This window comes from Somniosus microcephalus, unplaced genomic scaffold (assembly GCF_052327205.1).
Source record: "Somniosus microcephalus isolate GS21.2 unplaced genomic scaffold, FLI_Smic_1.0 unresolved_chr3, whole genome shotgun sequence".
NCBI lineage: Eukaryota > Metazoa > Chordata > Chondrichthyes > Squaliformes > Somniosidae > Somniosus > Somniosus microcephalus.
Window position 1 is genome coordinate 49,461,593 of NW_028225181.1, and position 21,431 is coordinate 49,483,023.

The 21,431-nt window shown below is 51.7% G+C and overlaps 1 protein-coding gene across 4 annotated transcripts in view; it reads left to right on the forward strand.

Moving 5' to 3' along the window:
• The window catches only part of LOC147091418 (forkhead box protein J2-like), a 168,968-nt gene that overhangs the window by 11,969 nt on the left and 135,568 nt on the right, over positions 1-21,431 (forward strand). For all 4 annotated transcript variants that reach the window (XM_085976772.1, XM_085976773.1, XM_085976774.1 and 1 more), the window contains exon 3: positions 3,010-3,084. In XM_085976772.1, the coding sequence (XP_085832898.1) occupies positions 3,010-3,084 (75 nt within the window). The remainder of the gene's footprint in view (positions 1-3,009; positions 3,085-21,431) is intronic.

Sequence of the window (21,431 nt, forward strand, 5' to 3'; positions counted from 1 at the left end):
CACACTCTCTCACTCACACTCTCTCACTCACACTCTCACTCACACTCTCTCACTCACACTCTCTCACTCACACTCTCTCACTCACACACTCTCACTCACTCTCTCTCACTCACACTCTCTCACTCACACTCTCTCACTCACACTCTCTCACTCACACTCTCTCACTCACACTCTCTCACTCACTCTCTCTCACTCACACTCTCTCACTCACTCTCTCACTCACACTCTCACTCACTCTCTCTCACTCACACTCTCTCACTCACTCTCTCTCACTCACACTCTCTCACTCACTCTCTCTCACTCACACTCTCTCACTCACACTCTCTCACTCACACTCTCTCACTCACACTCTCTCACTCACTCTCTCTCACTCACACTCTCTCACTCACACTCTCTCACTCACACTCTCTAACTCACACTCTCTCACTCACTCTCTCTCACTCACTCTCTCTCACTCACACTCTCTCACTCACACTCTCTCACTCACTCTCTCTCACTCACTCTCTCTCACTCACACACTCTCACTCACACTCTCTCACTCACACTCTCTCACTCACACTCTCTCACTCACACTCTCTCACTCACACTCTCTCACTCACACTCTCTCTCACTCACACTCTCTCACTCACTCTCTCTCACTCACTCTCTCACTCACACTCTCTCACTCACACTCTCTCACTCACACTCTCTCACTCACACTCTCTCACTCTCACTCTCACTCACACTCTCTCACTCACTCTCTCACTCACACTCTCTCACTCACACTCTCTCACTCACACTCTCTCACACCCGAAGCTCGGGCTCACCCTTACGGGCAGAACGGAGATGTTCCCCAAAGCGGTCGCCCAATCTGCGTTCGGTCTCCCCAATGTAGAGGAGACCACATCGTGAGCAGCCAATACAGTATACTAGATTGCGAGAAGTACAAGTAAATTACATCACAATCTAATTACATCGTCACAGAGTCATAACGGCACAGAAGGAGGCCATTCGGCCCATCGAGCCCGTGCCGGCTCTCTGTAGAGCAATCCAGTCAGTCCCATTCCCCTCGCTCTATCCCCGGAGCCCTGCAAGTTTATTTCCCTCAAGTGCCTCTCCAGTCTCCCCTTGAAAACATCGAGTGTCTCCGCTTCCACCACTTCCGTCGGCAGCAAGTTCCAGGTCCTCACCACTCGCTACGTAAAAAAGTTTTTACTCACATCCCCCCCAGTATCTCTTGCCCAGAACCTAAAATCTGTGTCCCCTAGTCCTTGCCCCATCAACTAGTGGAGAGGGTTCTCCTATGAGGAGAGATTGAGGAGATTGCGCCTATACTGGGGTTTGGAAAAGGGAGCGCTGCACTGTCGGAGGGGCAGTACTGAGGGAGCGCCACACTGTCGGAGGGGCAGTACTGAGGGAGCGCCACACTGTCGGAGGGGCAGTACTGAGGGAGCGCCACACTGTCGGAGGGGCAGTACTGAGGGAGCGCCACACTGTCGGAGGGGCAGTACTGAGGGAGCGCCGCACTGTCGGAGGGGCAGTACTGAGGGAGTGCCACACTGTCGGAGGGGCAGTACTGAGGGAGCGACACACTGTCGGAGGGCAGTACTGAGGGAGCGCCACACTGTCGGAGGGGCAGTACTGAGGGAGCGCCACACTGTCGGAGGGGCAGTACTGAGGGAGCGCTGCACTGTCGGAGGGGCAGTACTGAGGGAGCGCCACACTGTCGGAGGGGCAGTACTGAGGGAGCGCCACACTGTCGGAGGGGCAGTACTGAGGGAGCGCCACACTGTCGGAGGGACAGTACTGAGGGAGCGCCACACTGTCAGAGGGGCAGTACTGAGGGAGCGCCACACTGTCGGAGGGGCAGTACTGAGGGAGCGCCACACTGTCGGAGGGGCAGTACTGAGGGAGCGCCACACTGTCGGAGGGCAGTACTGATGGAGCACAGCACAGGAAGGCAGATTATTATCTGAACGGGAATAGATTGGGAAAAGAGGAAGTGCAACGAGACCTGGGTGTCCTTGTGCACCAGTCGCTGAAGGTAAGCGTGCAGGTGCAGCAGTCGGTTAAGAAGGCAAATGGTATGTTGGCCTTCGTAGCGAAAGGATTCGAGTACAGGAACAAGGATGTCTTGCTGCAGTTGTACAGGGCCTTGGTGAGACCACACCTTGAGTATTGTGTGCAGTTTTGGTCGCCTTATCTGAGGAAGGATGTTCTTGCCATGGAGAGAGTGCAGCGAAGATTCACCAGGCTGATACCTGGGATGGCAGGAATGACGTATGAGGAGAGATTGGGTCGATTGGGCTTATACTCGCTGGAGTTTAGAAGAATGAGAGGGGATCTCATTGAAACTTATAAAATTCTAACAGGACTGGACAGACTAGATGCAGGAAGGATGTTCCCGATGGCGGAGGAGTCCAGAACCAGGGGTCACAGTCTAAGGATAAGGGGTAAGCCATTTAGGACTGAGATGAGGAGGAATTTCTTCACCCAGAGAGTGGTGAAACTGTGGAATTCTCTGCCACAGAAGGCAGTGGAGGCCAATTCATTAAATATATTCAAGAAGGAGTTAGATATATTTCTTAAGGCTAAAGGGATCAAGGGGTATGGGGAGAAAGCAGGGACAGGGTACTGAATTTGGATGATCAGCCATGATCTCATTAAATGGCGGAGCAGGCTCGAGGGGCCGAATGGCCTACTCCTGCTCTTATTTCCTATGTTCTTAAGCTGTCAAATTTATGTCTGATTTACTAGGTCACACAGGCTATATAAATGAAACTTGCTGTTAATGATCCCCGTCAATGGGCCTTGGATGCTCTTTGCGAAGGACAGGTTTCTGCGGTTGCTAAGGTGTGACGTAGAGGTGGGGTTAAGGGTCACACAATGGGCACTGGCTTTGGGATTGACAGGAAGATGACCAGGCCAGAATGTGAAAGGGGCCTTGTGGCGCAGCCTGACGCAGTCTGAAGCACCAGCCCGATGTCCGTCGAAGTTACAATTGACGCAATTCTCCTTCCTTCTCCCCAGAATTCCATCCGACACAATCTTTCCCTCAACAAATGCTTCCGGAAGATTCCTCGTGCCAAGGACAACCCAGGGAAGGTGAGAGAATTCAGCTCTCTTGTCGTGGCCGCGGATTCACCGTCTGTCCGCGGGTCAGAGGGCGCGCCGCACTGTCGGAGGGTCAGTACTGAGGGAGTGCTGCACTGTCGGAGGGGCAGTACTGAGGGAGCGCCGCACTGTCGGAGGGTCAGTACTGAGGGAGTGCTGCACTGTCGGAGGGGCAGTACTGAGGGAGCGCCGCACTGTTGGAGGGGCAGTACTGAGGGAGCGCCGCACTGTCGGAGGGTCAGTACTGAGGGAGTGCTGCACTGTCGGAGGGGCAGTACTGAGGGAGCGCCGCACTGTCGGAGGGTCAGTACTGAGGGAGTGCTGCACTGTCGGAGGGGCAGTACTGAGGGAGCGCCGCACTGTTGGAGGGGCAGTACTGAGGGAGCGCCGCACTGTCGGAGGGGCAGTACTGAGGGAGCGCTGCACTGTCGGAGGGGCAGTACTGAGGGAGTGCTGCACTGTCGGAGGAGCAGTACTGAGGGAGTGCTGCACTGTCGGAGGCGCAGTACTGAGGGAGCGCTGCACTGTCGGAGGGGCAGTACTGAGGGAGTGCTGCACTGTCGGAGGGGCAGTACTGAGGGAGCGCTGCACTGTCGGAGAGGCAGTACTGAGGGAGTGCTGCACTGTCGGAGGGGCAGTACTGAGGGAGTGCTGCACTGTCGGAGGCGCAGTACTGAGGGAGCGCCGCACTGTCGGAGGGGCAGTACTGAGGGAGTGCTGCACTGTCGGAGGGGCAGTACTGAGGGAGTGCTGCACTGTCGGAGAGGCAGTACTAAGGGAGCGCCGTGCTGTCGGAGGGTCAGTACTGAGGGAGCGCCGCACTGTCGGAGGGGCAGTACTGAGGGAGCACTGCACTGCCGGAGGGGCAGTACTGAGGGAGCGCTGCACTGTCGGAGGGGCAGTACTGAGGTTGTTACACAACATTAAGGCTGATGGGATTGGGGTAATATATTAAGCATGGATTGAGGAATGGCAAAATGTATCAAAACCATTCATGATTTTGAACACCTCTGTCAATCTCCCCTTAACCTTCTCTGCTCTAAGGAGAACCACCCCAGCTTCTCCAGTCTCTCCACAAAACCAAAGTCCCTCATCCCTGAACCCATTCTGGTCAATCTCCTCTGCACCCTCTCCAAGGCCTTGACATCCTTCTGAAAGTGTGGTGATGTAGGAATTGACGAATTCCTAACCAATAACTGAGGTCGACTCAGGAGATCAATCAAACAGGTCTTTAATGTAAAACTAAACGAGTTCAAACAGTTTGTTGAGATCGATACAGGAGAACCACGAAAACAGGTCTTAACAAGATGGAGATTCCACGAGGACTGCCCGGACAGTCACGTGGTTTGCGACGTGATGTCATCGCGTTTGCCCGCGTTTTCCCGCGCTCTTAAAGGGGCCACGCCCCGTACATACAAACACTATGTACAAAACACAGTAATGTCTAACACAATGGTACCGGCTTAGGCTGGTGTTGGAACATCGTTAAAGGGAATTATATACAGTTAGCCAGAGTCATTCAGTGGCTCCGCCACATGCACCCCCCCAGAATTCACTTTAACGGACAAAGTCAAACGGTGAGGGGGTCTGACGAGCCTGTCAGGACGACTCCTGTACTCTCGAGGCGGAGGCTGTTGGGCGGCTGGCGGTCTGGCGGGCGGTCGCACTTGGTCTGCTGTAACGGCGATGGGTGGCCGACCACCTCTCGGCGGTTGTGCTGTCTCGACGGGGCGGTCGAGGTCCAGATGTGCTGGCTTTAAGCGATCGACCGAAATGTGGTCCACCGTGAAGGTTTTGTCCCCTGCCTCCAACACGTGGAAGGGACCGGTATATGGGGCCTTGAGTGGATCCCTATGAGCATCATGGCGAATAAAGACGTACTCAGCCTTGTGAAGCTCTGGGGGAACGTGCGAACTCTGCAGCCCGTGGTGCGAAGTGGGCACTGGTGCGAAGCATCTGGCCGCCTCCTGGTGACTAGCAAGCTGGTCAGACGCGGACCATGGCTTTGTCGAAGCTGGCAGGAAATCCCCCGGGACTCGCAGTGGCTGACCGTACACCAGCTCCGCTGATGAAGAGTGAAGGTCTTCTTTGGGGGCCGTGCGGAGGCCCAACAGGACCCGCGGTAGCTTGTCTGCCCATCCAGCGTCCTGGAGGCTGGCCCTCAGGGCGGCTTTCAGTGATCGGTGGAAACGTTCACAGAGGCCATTCGCCTGTGGGTGGTAGGCTGTGGTGCGGTGTTATTTGACACCGAGTCCGTGGGCCACTGCATTCCAGAGTTCGGAGGAAAACTGCGGTCCTCTGTCGGAAGAAATATCTGCGGGCACTCCGAACCGGGCGACCCAGGTGGAAATGAACGCCCTGGCCACATCCGCCGAAGTAGTGGATGACAGGGGGACCGCCTCCGGCCATCTGGTGGTGCGGTCAACCATGGTCAGGATGTGTGAAAAACCATGGGAGGGTGGGAGTGGTCCTACCAGGTCCACATTGACATGGTCAAACCGTCGCTCCGGAACTGTGAAGGTGGCCAATGGAGCTTTGACGTGGCGCTGTACTTTGGCCTTTTGGCAGACCACGCAGGTGTTGGCCCAGTCGCGGACATCCTTGTGCATGCCATGCCATACGAATTTCCTCGACATCAGCTTCTGAGAGGCCTTCATTCCTGGGTGTGACAACCCATGTATGGCGTCGAAAACTTTACGGCCCCAGACGACCGGCACGACCGGGCGATGGTCCTGTACGGAGACGTCACACAACAGTGTGGTAACCTGCCGAATGGAACTTGACGTCGGCCAACCGGAGGCCAGTGACGGTCGTTCTGCAGGCTTGGACTTCTGGGCCTGAGGCTTGGTCTGCTGCCATAAGGGCGTAATCGATGCCCAAATGAACCGTATTGACGGTCGCGCGTGAGAGGCAGTCTGCCACCAGGTTGTCCTTACCGGCCACGTGCTGTATATCCGTGGTGAATTCGGATATGTAGGTCAGTTGACGTTGCTGTTGGGATGACCACGGTTCGGCGGTCTTGGCCATGGCAAAAGTTAATGGCTTATAGTCTACAAAGGCGGTGAAAGGACGTCCTTCCAGGAGGAAGCGAAAATGGCGGATGGCCAGAAAAAGGGCGAGCAACTCCCGGTCGAACGTGCTATACGCTCTCTCGTTCCGCCGTAGTTGACGGCTGAAGAATGCCAACGGCTGCCAAGTCCCGTTCACCCACTGCTCTTGCACGGCGCCGATGGCGTAGTCTGACGTGTCGGTGGTGAGGGCGATGGTGGCTCCTGGCAGCGGGTGCGCCAGCATGGTTGCATTGGCTAAGGCGCTTTTGGTGTCGTCGAACGCTCGGGCCGTGTCGTCCGTCCAGTCTACCGGGTTCTTGCCCTTGAGGGCCTCGCACAGGGGCTGCATGAGTAGTGCTGCCTTAGGCACGAAACGGCGTTAAAGTTTACCATGCCTAGGAATTCCTGCAGGGCCTTTACGTTCTGCGGGCATGGAAAGGATGTCACCGCCTCTACCTTCGAAGGTAAAGGAACCGCTCCCTCTGCGGTGATGCGATGTCCCAGGAAATCAATTTGGCGCAGGCCAAACTGACACTTGGCCGGGTTGATAATCAGGCCATGTTGGCTGAGGCGTCGAAAAAGGGTGCGTAGGTGACAGATATGTTCTTCCTTAGTGGGACTGGCGATTAGGATATCGTCCAGGTAGATGAAAAGGAATTTGAGGTCCCACAGCACGGAGTCCATCAGGCGTTGGAAAGCCTGGGCGGCGTTCTTTAACCCAAACAGCATCCGTAAAAACTCGAAGAGGCCGAATGGGGTGATGACTGCGGTCTTCTGGACGTCCTGTGGGTGCACTGGGACCTGGTGGCAGCCCCGGACGAGGTCGACTTTCGAGAAGACGGTGTTCCCTGCCAAATGGGCAGAGAAATCCTGGATGTGGGGGATCGGGTACCGATCAGGAGTGGTGGCGTCGTTTAGGCGTTGATAGTCACCGCATGGTCGCCATCCGCCGCCAGGCTTCGGGACGATATGGAGGGGTGAAGACCAGGGACTATTCGACCGGCGAATAATCCCTAACCATTCCATGGTCGAGAACTCCGCCTTTGCGACCGCCAGCTTGCCAGGTTCCAGGCGCCGGGCCCGCGCGTAGACCGGGGGGGGGCCGTTGGTGGTGATGTGGTGTTCCACACCATGTTTCATGGCTGTGGAGGAGAACATGGGTCTTGTGAGGTTGGGGAATTCGGCGAGCAGACGAGCGAACTCGTCAGGAGTCGGGAAAGCACAGGAGACGGTGCGTGACGTAGTGTTACTGCGGTAACACGGAAGAGAATTGAAAGTTGCCGCGTTGATCGACCGTCGATTCTTCACGTCGACCAGGAGGCGGTTGGCGCACAGGAAATCCGTGCCGAGAATGGGTTGAGAAACCTTGGCCATCCCAACCCCCCAGTGAAAACGTTGCCCCCCGAAGCACACCTCCACTCGCCGTCTGCCGAAGGACCCAATTGCTCCGCCATTGGCCGCTTCAAGGGCGAGGCCGTGATTCCCTGCCTGCACATCGAGGGCGGACGCGGGCAAAATGCTGCACTGCGCTCCGGTGTCGCACAGAAAACGACGACCGGAGAGCGTATCGGTGATGAAAAGCAACTTGCCCGCGTTGCCAATTGCCATGGCGGCCGCGGGGCACCCGTTAGGCCCGTTCCTCAGTAGTCGCAGTTGTTTTTTTGGGGGGGAAAGCTGCAGGGAGAGCGGCAACGTCGCGCCTTCGCGCCGAACTGCGCGTGGTAGAACCACAGCCCAGCAGGCTGACGAACTGGGGCGGCGTCTGTGGGGGATGGGCGCCTCGTGGCGGTGCAGTACTGCTGCGTTACCGCGAAAATTTTGTCTGCTTCTGCCGCGAGTGCCGCGCAGTCTTCCACCTTGGATCTGGCCAGGGCGGCTTGCACCTGCTCAGGCAGCTGGCTGAGGAATAGTTCACGGAATAGGAAGCATTCCGGTTCTGAGCCCAGGAGTGTGAGCATTTGGCTCATCAACTCCGAAGGCTTGGAGTCCCCGAGCCCGGGCATAGCGAGCAATCGTCGGGCGCGCTCTGATTTAGTGAGCCCGAAAACTTGCAGCAACCGCGCCTTGAGGGTTTCATACTTGCGCTCCGTTGGAGGGTTCTCGAGGAGGCTGACGATCCGCGAGGCGGTAGAGCTGTCGAGTGCGGAGACCACATAGAGATATTTGGTCTGATCTACAACGATGTCCCTCAGGGCGAACTGTGCTTCGACCTGAATGAACCACGAGGTCGCTTGCTGCTCCCAGAACTGCGGTAGCTTCAGCGAAACGGCGTTGGCCTCCATGTTGTGTTCTTTTTGTGAAAAAATTCACAAAAAACGGAGTCACCAATGTAGGACCAATAACTGAGGTCGACTCAGGAGATCAATCAAACAGGTCTTTAATGTAAGACTAAACGAGTTCAAACGGTTTGTTGAGATCGATACAGGAGAACCACGAAAACAGGTCTTAACAAGATGGAGATTCCACGAGGACTGCCCAGACAGTCACGTGGTTTGCGACGTGACGTCATCGCATTTGCCCGCATTTTCCCGCGCCCTTAAAGGGGCCACGCCCCGTACATACAAATACTATATACAAAACACAGTAATGTCTAACACAATGGTACAGGCTTAGGCTGGTGTTAGAACATCGTTAAAGGGAATTATATACGGTTGCCCAGGGTCATTCACTGGCTCCGCCACAGTGCCCTGAATTGGACACAATAGGTACCACCAACGCTGCCTCTGCAAGATCCTGCAAACCCATTGGCAGGATAGGCGCACCAACGTCGGTGTTCTCGCTCAGGCCAACATCCCCAGCATCGAAGCTTTGACCACGCTCAATCAGCTCCGATGGACGGGTCACATTGTCCGCATGCCCGATACGAGACTCCCAAAACAAGCGCTCTACTCGGAGCTCCGGCACGGCAAGAGAGCCCCAGGTGGGCAGAGGAAACGCTTCAAGGACACCCTCAAAGCCTCCTTGAAAAAGTGTAACATCCCCACCGACATCTGGGAATCCCTGGCCTTGCAAGACCGCACAAAGTGGAGGGGAAGCATCCGAGAAGGCGCTGAACCCCTCGAGTCTCTTTGCCGGGAGCAAGTGGAAGCCAAGCACAGGCAGCGCAAGGAGCGCACGTCGACCCAAGCACCCCACCCACCCGCCCCCTTCAACCACCGTCTGCCCCACCTGTGACAGAGACTGTAGGTCCCGCATTGGACCGGGCCAGAACTTCGGGTCCCCACGGGTAAGTACGTGCTGTGTACTCACCCGTAGGGCCAACGGAAGTGCCGGTTTCGTGGGAAGGAAGGGTTTCGGAGGTCAAACGCCGGAGAGGCAGCGCGTACACCTGGAACTTCCGATTTTTTTACAGGTTTCTCCGGGAGTGTAAGTCCCTAGCAGCTGCGCATTTAAAAAGCAGTCGCAAGGCCTGCTTTTAACAAGGTAAGTGGTGAATTAAGTAAAATTAAAACATTTTTTCCACAGGTTTATCATTTTAAATACCTTAAAGAAAGGTAAGTTTATTTTTAGCCCCGTTAAAAACGTTAACTATTTTTTTCAAAAATTTAAAACTTTTGTTTAAAATTTATGTAATTTATAGTTATTTTATAAAAGTGATTTAAAAAAAATGTATTTGAAGTTTTAGTGATGTTTTGGGGCCAATCTCTATTCATAAATTTGACAGCTCTTCCTATCAAATCTATGAATAGAGATTCCCTGCTACCATTGGCTCGCCATGGCCCACGTGATCCCAGGGGACGCTTCGAACTAACTGCGCCCCTGGGATACACAGGCACTGTGCGCCGGCAGCTGGAGGAGGCCCAGGATCGGAATCCCACACGGGCCCACAGCTCAACGGCCGGCGCGCTAGGTAAGAGCAGGTCGGAGGCTTGCGCCCGCGGGAAGCCTCCGACCCGAATTTCTGGGCCGAATCAGTCACCTGAGAGCTCATTTTTTAATGTGGAAGCAAGTCATCCTCGGTTCTGAGGGACTGCCTAAGAAGGAGAAGAAGACCCCTTATCCTGAGACTATGCCCCCTAGTTCTAGACACGCCAGCCAGGGGGAAACAACCTCTCAGCATCTACCCTGTCAATCCCCCTCAGAATCTTATATGTTTCAATGAGATCACCTCTCCTCCTTCTAAACTCCAGAGAGTATCGGCCCATTCTACACAATCTCTCATCATAGGACAGCCCCCTCATCCCAGGAATCAATCTAGTGAACCTTCGTTGCACCGCCTCCAAGGCAAGTATATCCTTCCTTAGATAAGGAGACCAGAACTGTGCCCAGTACTCCAGGTGTGGTCTCACCAAGGCCCTGTACAATTGGAGCAAGACCTCCTTACTCTTATACTCCAACCCCCTTGCAATAAAGGCCAACATGCCATTTGCCTACCTTATTGCTTGCTGTCCCTGCACGCTAGCTTTCTGTGTTTCTTGCACGAGGACACCCAAATCTCTCTCAACACCAACATTTGAAAGTTTCTCACCATTTAAAAAATATTCTGTTTTTCTATTCTTCCGACCAAAGTGAATATCCTCACATTTCCCCACATTACACTCCATCTGCCACCTTACTGCCCACTCACTGAGTCTGTCTATATCCCTTTGCAGAGTCTTTGTGTTCTCCTCACAGCTTACTTTCCCACCTAGCTTTGTATCGTCAGCAAACTTGGATACATTACACTCGGTCCCTTCATCTTGGTCATTAATATATAGCTGAGGCCCCAACACTGATCCTTGCGGCACCCCACTAGTTACAGCCTGCCAATCTGAAAAAGATCCATTTATCCCTACTCTCTGTTTTCTGTCCGTTAACCAATCCTCTATCCGTGCTACTATATTACCCCCAACCCCATGAGCCTTAATTTTGTGTAATAACCTATTATGTGGCACCTTATCGAATGCCAGGGGGAGATCATGTCTAACCAATTTGATTGAATTTTTCGAGGGGGTGACTAGGTGCGTGGATGAGGGCAGTGCAGTTGATGTGGTCTACATGGACTTCAGTAAGGCTTTTGACAAAGTCCCGCATGGGAGACCGGTCAAGAAGGTAAGAGCCCATGGGATGCAGGGCAATTTGGCACAATGGATCCAAAATTGGCTTAGTGGCAGGAGGCAGAGGGTGATGGTCGAAGGTTGTTTTTGTGACTGGAAGCCTGTGTCCAGTGGTGTACCGCAGGGATCGGCGCTGGGTCCTTTGCTGTTTGTAGTGTACATTAATGATTTAGATATGAATGTAGGAGGTATGATCAGTAAGTTCACAGATGACACGAAAATTGGTGGAGTGGTAAATAGCGAGGAGGGAAGCCTCAGGCTACAGGACGATATAGACGGGTTGGTCAGACAGGCAGAACAGTGGCAAATGGAATTTAACCCTGAAAAGTGTGAAGTGATGCATATTGGGAGGACTAACAAGGCAAGGGAATACACAATGAATGGTCGGACCCTAGGAAGGACAGAGGATCAGAGGGACCTTGGTGTGCATGTACATAGATCCCTGAAGGCAGCAGGACAGGTAGATAAGGTGGTTAAAAAGGCATATGGGTACTTGCCTTCATTAGCCGAGTCATAGAATATAAGAGCAGGGAGGTTATGAAGGAGCTGTACAAAACGCTAGTTAGGCCACAGCTGGAATACTGTGTGCAGTTCTGGTCGCCACACTATAGGAAGGATGTGATTGCATTGGAGAGGGTGCAGAGGAGATTCACCAGGATGTTACCTGGGCTGGAGCGCTTCAGCTATGAAGAAAGACTGGACAGGCTGGGGTTGTTTTCCTTAGAGCAGAGAAGGCTGAGGGGGGACCTGATTGAGGTGTACAAAATTATGAGGGGCATAGATAGGGTGGATAGAAAGGAACTTTTCCCCTTAGTAGAGGGGTCAATAACCAGGGGGCATAGTTTCAAGGTAAGGGGCAGGAGGTTTAGAGCGGATTTGAGGGAAAACTTTTTCACCCAGAGGGTGGTTGGAATCTGGAACTCACTGCCTGAAAGCGTGGTAGAGGCAGGCACCCTCACAACATTCAAGAAGCATTTAGGTGAGCACTTGAAACGCCATAGCATACAAGGCTACGGACCAAGTGCTGGAAAATGGGATTAGAATAGACAGGGCTTGATGGCCGGCGCGGACTCGATGGGCTGAAGGGCCTCTTTCGGTGCCGTTTAATTCTATGACTCTATGACTTTTGGAAATCCAAATATACTACATCCACTGGTTCCCCTTTATCTACCCTGCTAGTTACATTCTCAAAAAACTCTAATAAATTTGACAAACACGATTTCCCTTTCATAAAACCATGCTGACTCTGCCGAATCATGTTATGATTTTCTAAGTGCCCTGATACCAGTTCCTTAACAATGGATTCCAGCATTGGCCCGACGACTGATGTCAGGCTAACTGACCTGTAGTTCCCTGTTTTCTCTCTCCCTCCTTTCTTGAGTAGCGGTGTTACATTTCGTATCATCCGCAAACTTTGAAACTATCCACTTTGGTGGCAAAAACAGGAAGACAGATTATTATCTGAACAGCAATAGATTGTGAAAAGGGGAAGTGCAACGAGACCTGGGTGTCCTTGTGCACCAGTCGCTGAAGGTAAGCAGCGGGTGCAGCAGGCGGTTAAGAAGGCAAATGGTATGTTGGCCTTCATAGCGAGAGGATTCGAGTACAGGAACAAGGATGTCTTGCTGCAGTTGTAAAGGGCCTTGGTGAGACCACACCTTGAGTATTGTGTGCAGTTTTGGTCGCCTTATCTGAGGAAGGATGTTCTTGCGATGGAGAGAGTGCAGCGAAGATTCACCAGGCTGATACCTGGGATGGCAGGAATGACGTATGAAGAGAGATTGGCTCGATTAGGCTTATATTCGCTAGAGTTTAGAAGAATGAGAGGGGATCTCATTGAAACTTATAAAATTCTAACCGGACTAGACAGACTAGATGCAGGAAGGATGTTCCTGATGGCGGGGGAGTCCAGAACCAGGGGTCACAGTCTAAGGATAAGGGGTAAGCCATTTAGGGCTGAGATGAGGAGGAATTTCTTCACCCAGAGAGATGACATCGTCGTGCATGGGCTTTTGACCGCCACTCACGACGAACGCCTTCACAGAGTTTTCACAGCTCTAGCAAAACACAAGCTCACACGGAATGGCGAAAAGTGTGTCTTTGCTGTTTCAGAGATCGAATTTGTGGGGTTTCAGTTGTCGGCTGTGACCACCCCTGTATAAAAGGCGCTAGTAACCCTCTGTAGTTTCAGTTTGCCGATTGACTCCATTCAGTAAAGACTTGTTTTGTTCAACTCCTGCTGTCCGTGTCTCAATCATACGCAGACATAATACTGGCGACGAGCAGATACGAACTTACCTACAGTCTGCACCACCTCCTGGGATCCATTCCTGAAGTGAAGTGAGCAGAGGTCGAGGCCAGAAGGAAGAAAGAAGCATTAGAAATGGGCGTCGACCGTGGGCATCCGCCCCTGAGTTAGCAGAGTTGAAGGTTGCTGGAGAAGCTGTCGGAAGCGGGTCCTGGTTCCTGTCGACGGTGCTTCAGCTAATCGGGCTGGTGGCAGGTAGTACACTGATCCTTCCTGGGCTGCGGCGGTCGCGAACTCGAGCGGGTGGCTTGCAACGGGGCCGAGCAGCGTTGTCGGGAAGAGGAGAGAGAGAGAGGGTGGAGCACACAGGGCGCGGTCGGTGCTACGAAGCCGGGCTGCGTATAGACCCGAGAAGAGGGAGGCAAGAGTCCCACAGGGTTGTTCCACGACGGGAAAATAATTAAAAAAAAAGAAATATTAAACGCGCAGGAAACTGCGAGGAGCTGCAGGTTGCAACGGAAACCGCGGAAAGCAGCGCTAGCGACAGCGGGGAAGAAGGCAAAGCGCGGGAGGCGCCATCTTAATCAGCGGGGAAGAAGGCAAAGCGCGGGAGGCGCCATTTTGTTAAATCGGGGAAGAAGGCAAAGCGCGGGAGGCGCCATTTTAGATTTTCAAGATGCCGAAGACTGGCTGTATCACTGCCTTTGCTAATACAATAGAGGACTGGACCACGTATGTGGAAAGAGTCGAGGTATATTGCGAGGCAAACGAAATAGCCGATGAGAAAAAGGCATCGGTATTGCTAAATTTAATGGGCGCTAGAACGTACGGCCTATTGCAGGACCTGATTACTCCAGCCAAACCGAAGGCGAAGAGTTTTAACGAAATTGTTGCTGTCCTACAGGAACACCTAAACCCTGCACCGCTGTTGATAGCAGAAAGATTTAAATTCCACAGGAGAACTCAGCATAGAGATGAGAGCAATGCTGAGTACCTTACGGAACTACGCAAGCTATCAAAGCACTGCCAGTTCGGAGCAGGACTGGCAGATACCCTACGGGGCAAATTTGTCTGTGGACTCCTGAGTGAAGGAACACAGAAGAAGTTACTCTCAGAGAAAGAGCTGACGCTAGATAAGGCTTTCAGCGTGGCAGTATTGTACGAAGCAGCAGCCAGGGGAGCTGCGGAAATACAACAAAAGCCACAGGAATACGGCACCCACGAAATGACACGGGGATTTGCAAAATGTTATCGCTGCGGCAGAACTAACCATGACCAGAAGGACTGCTGGTCCAAGGACAAAATATGCAGGCAATGCGGAAAGATGGGACACATTGCACGAGTTTGCAGGTCTGGGAAGAAGACCAGCGACAACAAAAAGGCTACTAATGAACCGTACAAGAAAGTACAAAAGATGACGGACAGTAGTTCCGAAGACCAGATGAGCGATAGTGAATCCGGGAAAAGGAGACTAAGCTGTCTCAAACTTCACAATGTAATCGCAAAAGAGGATCACCGAACCATTTGGGTCACCCTCACGATAGCAGGGTCCCAAGTTAAAATGGAATTGGATACAGGATCAGTGCTAACCATCATGAATCGACGAGACTACGAGCGGCTATTCTCACACATACCCTTGAGAGAGACATCCATCGTCTTGACGACGTATACGGGGCAAAAAGTATACCCCAGAGGAAAAATAAGGGTGCCTGTCGAATACAACGGCAAGAAAATACGGCAATTGTATCTCTACATACTGCAAAATGGTGGACCACCGTTATTGGGACGTGAATGGATCAGGAAGATAAGCTTAGATTGGCACTCCATTCATGCAATGACGGTGGATGGTAAAAAAGATGAAGACGTCACTCCTGGACGATTGTCAACAATCTTAGCTAACGCCAAAGAGGTATTTCAACAAGAACTGGGCACTCTTAAAGGCGTAACCGCCTCGATAAAAATAGAAGAGAATGCAATTTCCAAGTTTTTCAAAGCAAGACCGGCACCATATGCAATTTGCCCAGCTGTCGAGGCAGAGCTGGAGAATCTGGAGAAGGCAGGCGTGTTGTCTAAGGTCGACTGGAGCGAGTGGGCGACACCCATCGTTCCTGTCATGAAGAAAACGTTAAGCAATAAGTCTGAGGAGCCAAGGAAGGTTCGCATCTGTGGCGATTTCAAGGTGACGGTGAACCCAGTCCTTCACACAGTACAATATCCTCTTCCAAGGATAGAAGACATCTTCGCCTCACTATCTGGAGGGAAGCGTTTTACAAAAATTGACCTAGCACAAGCATATTTGCAGATGGAGGTTGACGAATCCTCTAGGAAGTATCTCACGATAAACACTCACAAAGGTCTTTACCAGTATCATCGATTGGTTTTCGGAGTAGCATCGGCTCCGGCGATATGGCAAAGAACGATGGAACAAGTCCTGCAAGGGATTCCGGGGACTCAGTGTTACTTGGACGACATCCTTGTGACAGGTGAAGATGACAGTGAACACCTTAACAACCTAGAACAGGTGCTCACTAGACTACGGGAACATGGGCTACGAGCCAACCGCCCCAAGTGCGAGTTTTTTAAGAAACAGATATCGTATTGTGGCCACGTGATTGATGAAGAGGGGTTACATAAGTCCCCTGACAAAATTGAAGCGGTTGTTAAGGCCCCAGTGCCTGAAAATGTGTCGCAACTGAGGTCATTCCTCGGATTGGTGAATTACTACCATAAGTTTTTGCCGAATTTGTCGACAATTCTGCACCCACTGAACGCCCTACTACGAACGGGAGTAGCATGGAAATGGAGCAATGACTGTAAGCGGGCCTTTCAGAAGAGTAAGGACTTAATCACTTCAAGAGAAATATTGGATCACTACAACCCAGCACTGCCGATCAGACTGGCGTGTGATGCGTCTCCCAACGGCATTGGGGCGGTAATGTCACGTAAATTCCTTGATGGTTTAGAGAGGCCGATAGCTTTTGCGTCACGCTCGTTAACTTCTGCCGAGCGTAACTACACCCAGATTGACAGAGAGGCCCTCAGCCTAGTGTGGGGGGTGAAGAAGTTCAATCACTACCTGCACGGTCGAAAATTTACTCTACTAACCGATCATCAACCTCTTGTCTCCATTTTCAACCCTCAGAAGGGCGTACCGATAATGACAGTGCAACGGCTGCAGAGGTGGTCCCTTTTCCTAGGGGCACACCAATATGACATCGAGTACAAAGGAACTAAACAGCATGGGAATGCTGATGGATTGTCGCGCCTACCGTTGCCGACGGTGGAAGAAGACCTTGCAGTGGATCCAATGGAGTTATTCCACTCGACCATAGTCGAATGTCTCCCTGTGACGAATGCAAACATAGAAAAGGAAACACGGAATGACCCGACACTATCACGGGTCTATGATTTAACGGTGAAGGGATGGCCAGCACATGGCGAACCACTGCTGCCAGCATTCTCGCCGAGAAGAGAACAGCTGTCAGTGTGCAGAGGAACCTTGATGTGTTGATCCAGAGTAGTAATTCCACCTAAGCTGACGGATAGAGTGCTCAATGAGCTTCATGAGGGTCATCTGGGTGGGGTAAAAATGAAGAACTTAGCCAGAGCGTTTGTGTGGTGGCCGGGAATCGATTGAGAAATCGATGAGATGACCAAGAGCTGTGCAGGATGCCAGAAGGTCCAAAACGCCCCACCACAAGCTCCTCTACATCCATGGGAGTGGCCCTCATCTCCACGGCAAAGGGTGCACATTGATTTTGCTGGTCCCTTCATGGACTCGATGTTTTTAATTGCGGTGGATGCACATTCAAAGTGGCCAGAGGTAATAAAAATGTCCTCAACCACCACAGAAAAAACTATCACAGTTTTACGAACCATATTCGCCAGGAATGGGCTGCCTGAACAGATTTGCTCTGACAATGGACCACAGTTTGTGTCTGAAGAGTTCCGGAGGTTCTTAAAGAACAATGGTGTTAAACATTACACATCTGCCCCATATCATCCAGCCACTAATGGATTGGCCGAGAGGTTTGTTCAAACATTCAAGAAGGCTATCAAGGCAATGTGTAATGAAGATATACCCCTACAACACAAGGTGGACAACTTCTTGTTTGCCTACCGGAATGCGACACATGCGGTTACCAACCAGACTCCAGCCATGATGTTCTTCAATCGAAGACTACGATGCCGCTTGGATTTGGTTAAGGCAAACGTCCGAAGAGATGTGGAGAACAGGCAGTTTCAGAATATGAATGAAAGGCCGACCAGGAGTTTTAAGATAGGTCAACCAGTTTTGGCCCGGGACTATCGCACTGAGAAATGGCAGCCAGGAACGATTTGTACACGGCAAGGACCTCTCATGTATACCGTGGACGTTGGAGAGAGCATTGTAAGACGCCATGCTGACCAGATTCTAGAGTCACTGGAAAACGTCAACTCCACACCACAATCTGATACACCTGGCAATGAAATCGACGTACCAATTGCAGCTACTGCAGAATCGGTGATATTGGAAGCAGATGAACCAAACAACGACATTGATCCCGACTCAACCTTGCCAGAAGAACCTGATACCTCAAAGAGGCGTTATCCAGACAGAATCAGGAAGCCTCCTCAAAGACTGAACTTATAATTGCTTAAACTCAACCAATGTATCTAGCAACCGTAATTGTGATTGTAATTAGTTATCATTTAGTTGTTAAATGAATGTTATGTACTGTTTATCTAAAAGGGGAGGAATTGTTGTGTATGTACCTTTAAGAGAATAACTGGTCTCAGACTGCAGTACCGGCAGTGACCACCCCTGTATAAAAGGCGCTAGTGAGCCTCTGTAGTTTCAGTTTCCCGATTGACTCCATTCAGTAAAGACTTGTTTTGTTCAACTCCTGCTGTCCGTGTCTCAATCATACATGGACATAATAGGCTCCGCCCCTCGCTAGCTCAGAGCCCTGCTCCACCGGCTCAAGCCACAGTCGCTAGACAGCAGGAGAAGATGAAACTCCGCTTCAACCAGTCGAAGAGGGCCAAGGCACCCAACATCTCAGTCTCCGATTGGGTCAGAGTCCGCAGGCCTCACCGCAATAATAAGATGGCCTCATTCTGGTCCTCCCCTCTCCAAATCAGCCGCCAACTTGGACCAGCCACTTTCTGCCTCACTGACGGCTCTCGGTGGCATGCCAGCCGCCTTCGGAAGGTGCCAGCACCCCCTGATGCGGGATTATACGGACCTAACCCCCAAGCCTTACCCCCAGAGTGGCGGGATGCACATGTGACTCAGCCAGCCAACCCCCAAGCAGATGTTGTGCCTCAGCCTGCTCCTCAGCAGTCCCCACTTCGGCCTGCTCTTCACCAGTCCACACCTCGGCCTGTTCGTACACGTTCTCGCCCTGGCCACCTGCAGGACTTTGTCACTACACTTCATGTTTGAAATTCTGTGAGGGGGGAGGAAACGTTATGTCTGACATTGGGGATAGGTTCTCGATTGCCTTGGCCTGAGCACATGGAGTTTGATAGTGCTGTTATCATTGTATTGTGTATAGGCATTCGATTGCTTTTGCCTGGAAGTGTGTGTGTGTGTGGCAGCCAGTAAAAAAGCAACATGAACTGAACCCTGCTTACGGTCCCTGGATTATCTTTGCAAACGCAACAGCCAGTTCATGAAATATATTCAAGAAGGAGTTAGATATATTTCTTAAGGCTAAAGGGATCAAGGGATATGAGGAGAAGGCAGGGACAGGGTACTGAGTTTGGATGATCAGCCATGATCTCATTAAATGGCGGAGCAGGCTCGATGGGCCGAATGGCCTACTCCTGCTCCTATCTTCTATGTTTCTATGTAATATATCCTGTCTAAGGTGTGGTGCCCAGAACTGTACACAGTACTCCAGATGTGGTCTAACCAGGGCTTTGTATAGCTGTAGAAGAACTCCCTCCCCTGTTATATTCTTGCCCTCTAACATTCCATTAGCCTTTTTGACTATTTTCTGTATCTGACCGCTACATTTTAGTGATGGTCAGAGATCACGCACACCCTCTTAACAGGTTGTCAATTGTGGCCCTATCACAATCCTCAAGGGGTTGGGCAGTAACAAGACCTGGACAACATTCAGCCTTGGGCTGATAAGTGGCAGGTAACGTTCGCGCCAGAGAAGTGCCAGGCAATGACTCTCTCCAACAAGCGAGAGTCTAACCACCTCTCCTTGACATTCAATGGCATTACCATCACCCAATCCCCCCACCATCAACATCCTGGGGGTCACCATTGACCAGAAACTTAACTGGACCAGCCACATAAATACTGTGGCAACAAGAGCAGGTCAGAGGCTGGGTATTCTGCGGCGAGTGTCTCACCTCCTGACTCCCCAAAGCCTTTCCACCATCTACAAGGCACAAGTCAGGAGTGTGATGGAATACTCTCCACTTGCCTGGATGAGTGCAGCTCCAACAACACTCAAGAAGCTCGACACCATCCAGGACAAAGCAGCCCGCTTGATTGGCACCCCATCCACCACCTTAAACATTCACTCCCTCCACCACTGGCGTACCATGGCTGCCGAGATTCAACACTGTGTGAAGGAGTTTTGGGTACTGAGCAGCACTTTGCAGGTTCATTTTGATTTGACCTTCCTTGCATCGATTTAGAAGAGACTGTGGGGGCTGCACTCTGAGCTCTTTCCCTGGCCCTCCCCATAGTCCTTTCCAGCAGAATTGATGTACAGGTCTCTCCAGGCCGAGACTCAAGGCTGCAATGAGCAGGGTGTGGATGGAGAGCAAGATCAACCCTCCCCTTTAAGAACTGGCCGGCGCCAGTGTGTCCGTGTTCCATTGCTGACTGACATCACATGAGCTTCGCCAGCGCTCTGAGGTAGCGCCTCGCTCCTCGTCATTAGCGCCTTAAGAGAGGCGTGTAGCGCCTGATTTAGCGCTCCAATCACCTCCAGGGGCGACAAAAGCCAAGTTTGCAGTTGGAGGTGATAATTAGCGCCAGGCGCTAAACTTTGCTCCCGGCCGATAATTGCGCCCCATATGGAGCGATACCGAATTTCTCCCCCTATGACTCTATACCTGGCCTGGGAAAAAGTCTGAACTGGAGAGCGACAACATTCATGGTGGGAAACTTTTAGAGGCAATAACCCGGGACAAAATGAAGTGGCATTTGGAACGATTGGGGCTAATAAACGAAAGTCAGCACGGATTTGTTAAAGGCAAATCATGTTTGGCTAAATTGATCACGTTCTTTGAGGAGGTAATAGAGAGGGTTGATCAGGGTACTGAGGTTGATGTATCTTATCTAGAGAAAAGAGCCCCAGCCTGTACAGTCTTTCCTGATAGGTATAACCTCTCAGTTCTGGTATCGTTCTAGTAAATCTTGTTTGCACATTCTCCAGTGCCTCGACATTCTTTTTATAATATGGAGATCAGAACTGTGCACAGTGCTCCAAGTGTGGTCTAACCAAGGTATATGGAGACCAGAACTGTGCACAGTGCTCCAAGTGTGGTCTAACCAAGGCATACGGAGACCAGAACTGTGCACAGTGCTCCAAGTGTGGTCTAACCAAGGTATATGGAGAACCAGAACTGTGCACAGTGATCCAAGTGTGGTCTAACCAAGGTATATGGAGACCAGAACTGTGCACAGTGCTCCAAGTGTGGTCTAACCAAGGTATATGGAGACCAGAACTATGCACAATGCTCCAAGTATGGTCTAACCAAGGTATATGGAGACCAGAACTGTGCACAGTGCTCCAAGTGTGGTCTGACCAAGGTATATGGAGATCAGAACTGTGCACAATGCTCCAAGTGTGGTCTAATCAAGGTATATGGAGACCAGAACTGTGCACAATGCTCCAAGTGTGGTCTAACCAAGGTATATGGAGACCAGAACTGTGCACAGTGCTCCAAGTGTGGTCTAACCAAGGTATATGGAGATCAGAACTGTACACAGTGCTCCAAGTGTGGTCTAACCAAGGTATATGGAGACCAGGACTGTGCGCAGTGCTCCAA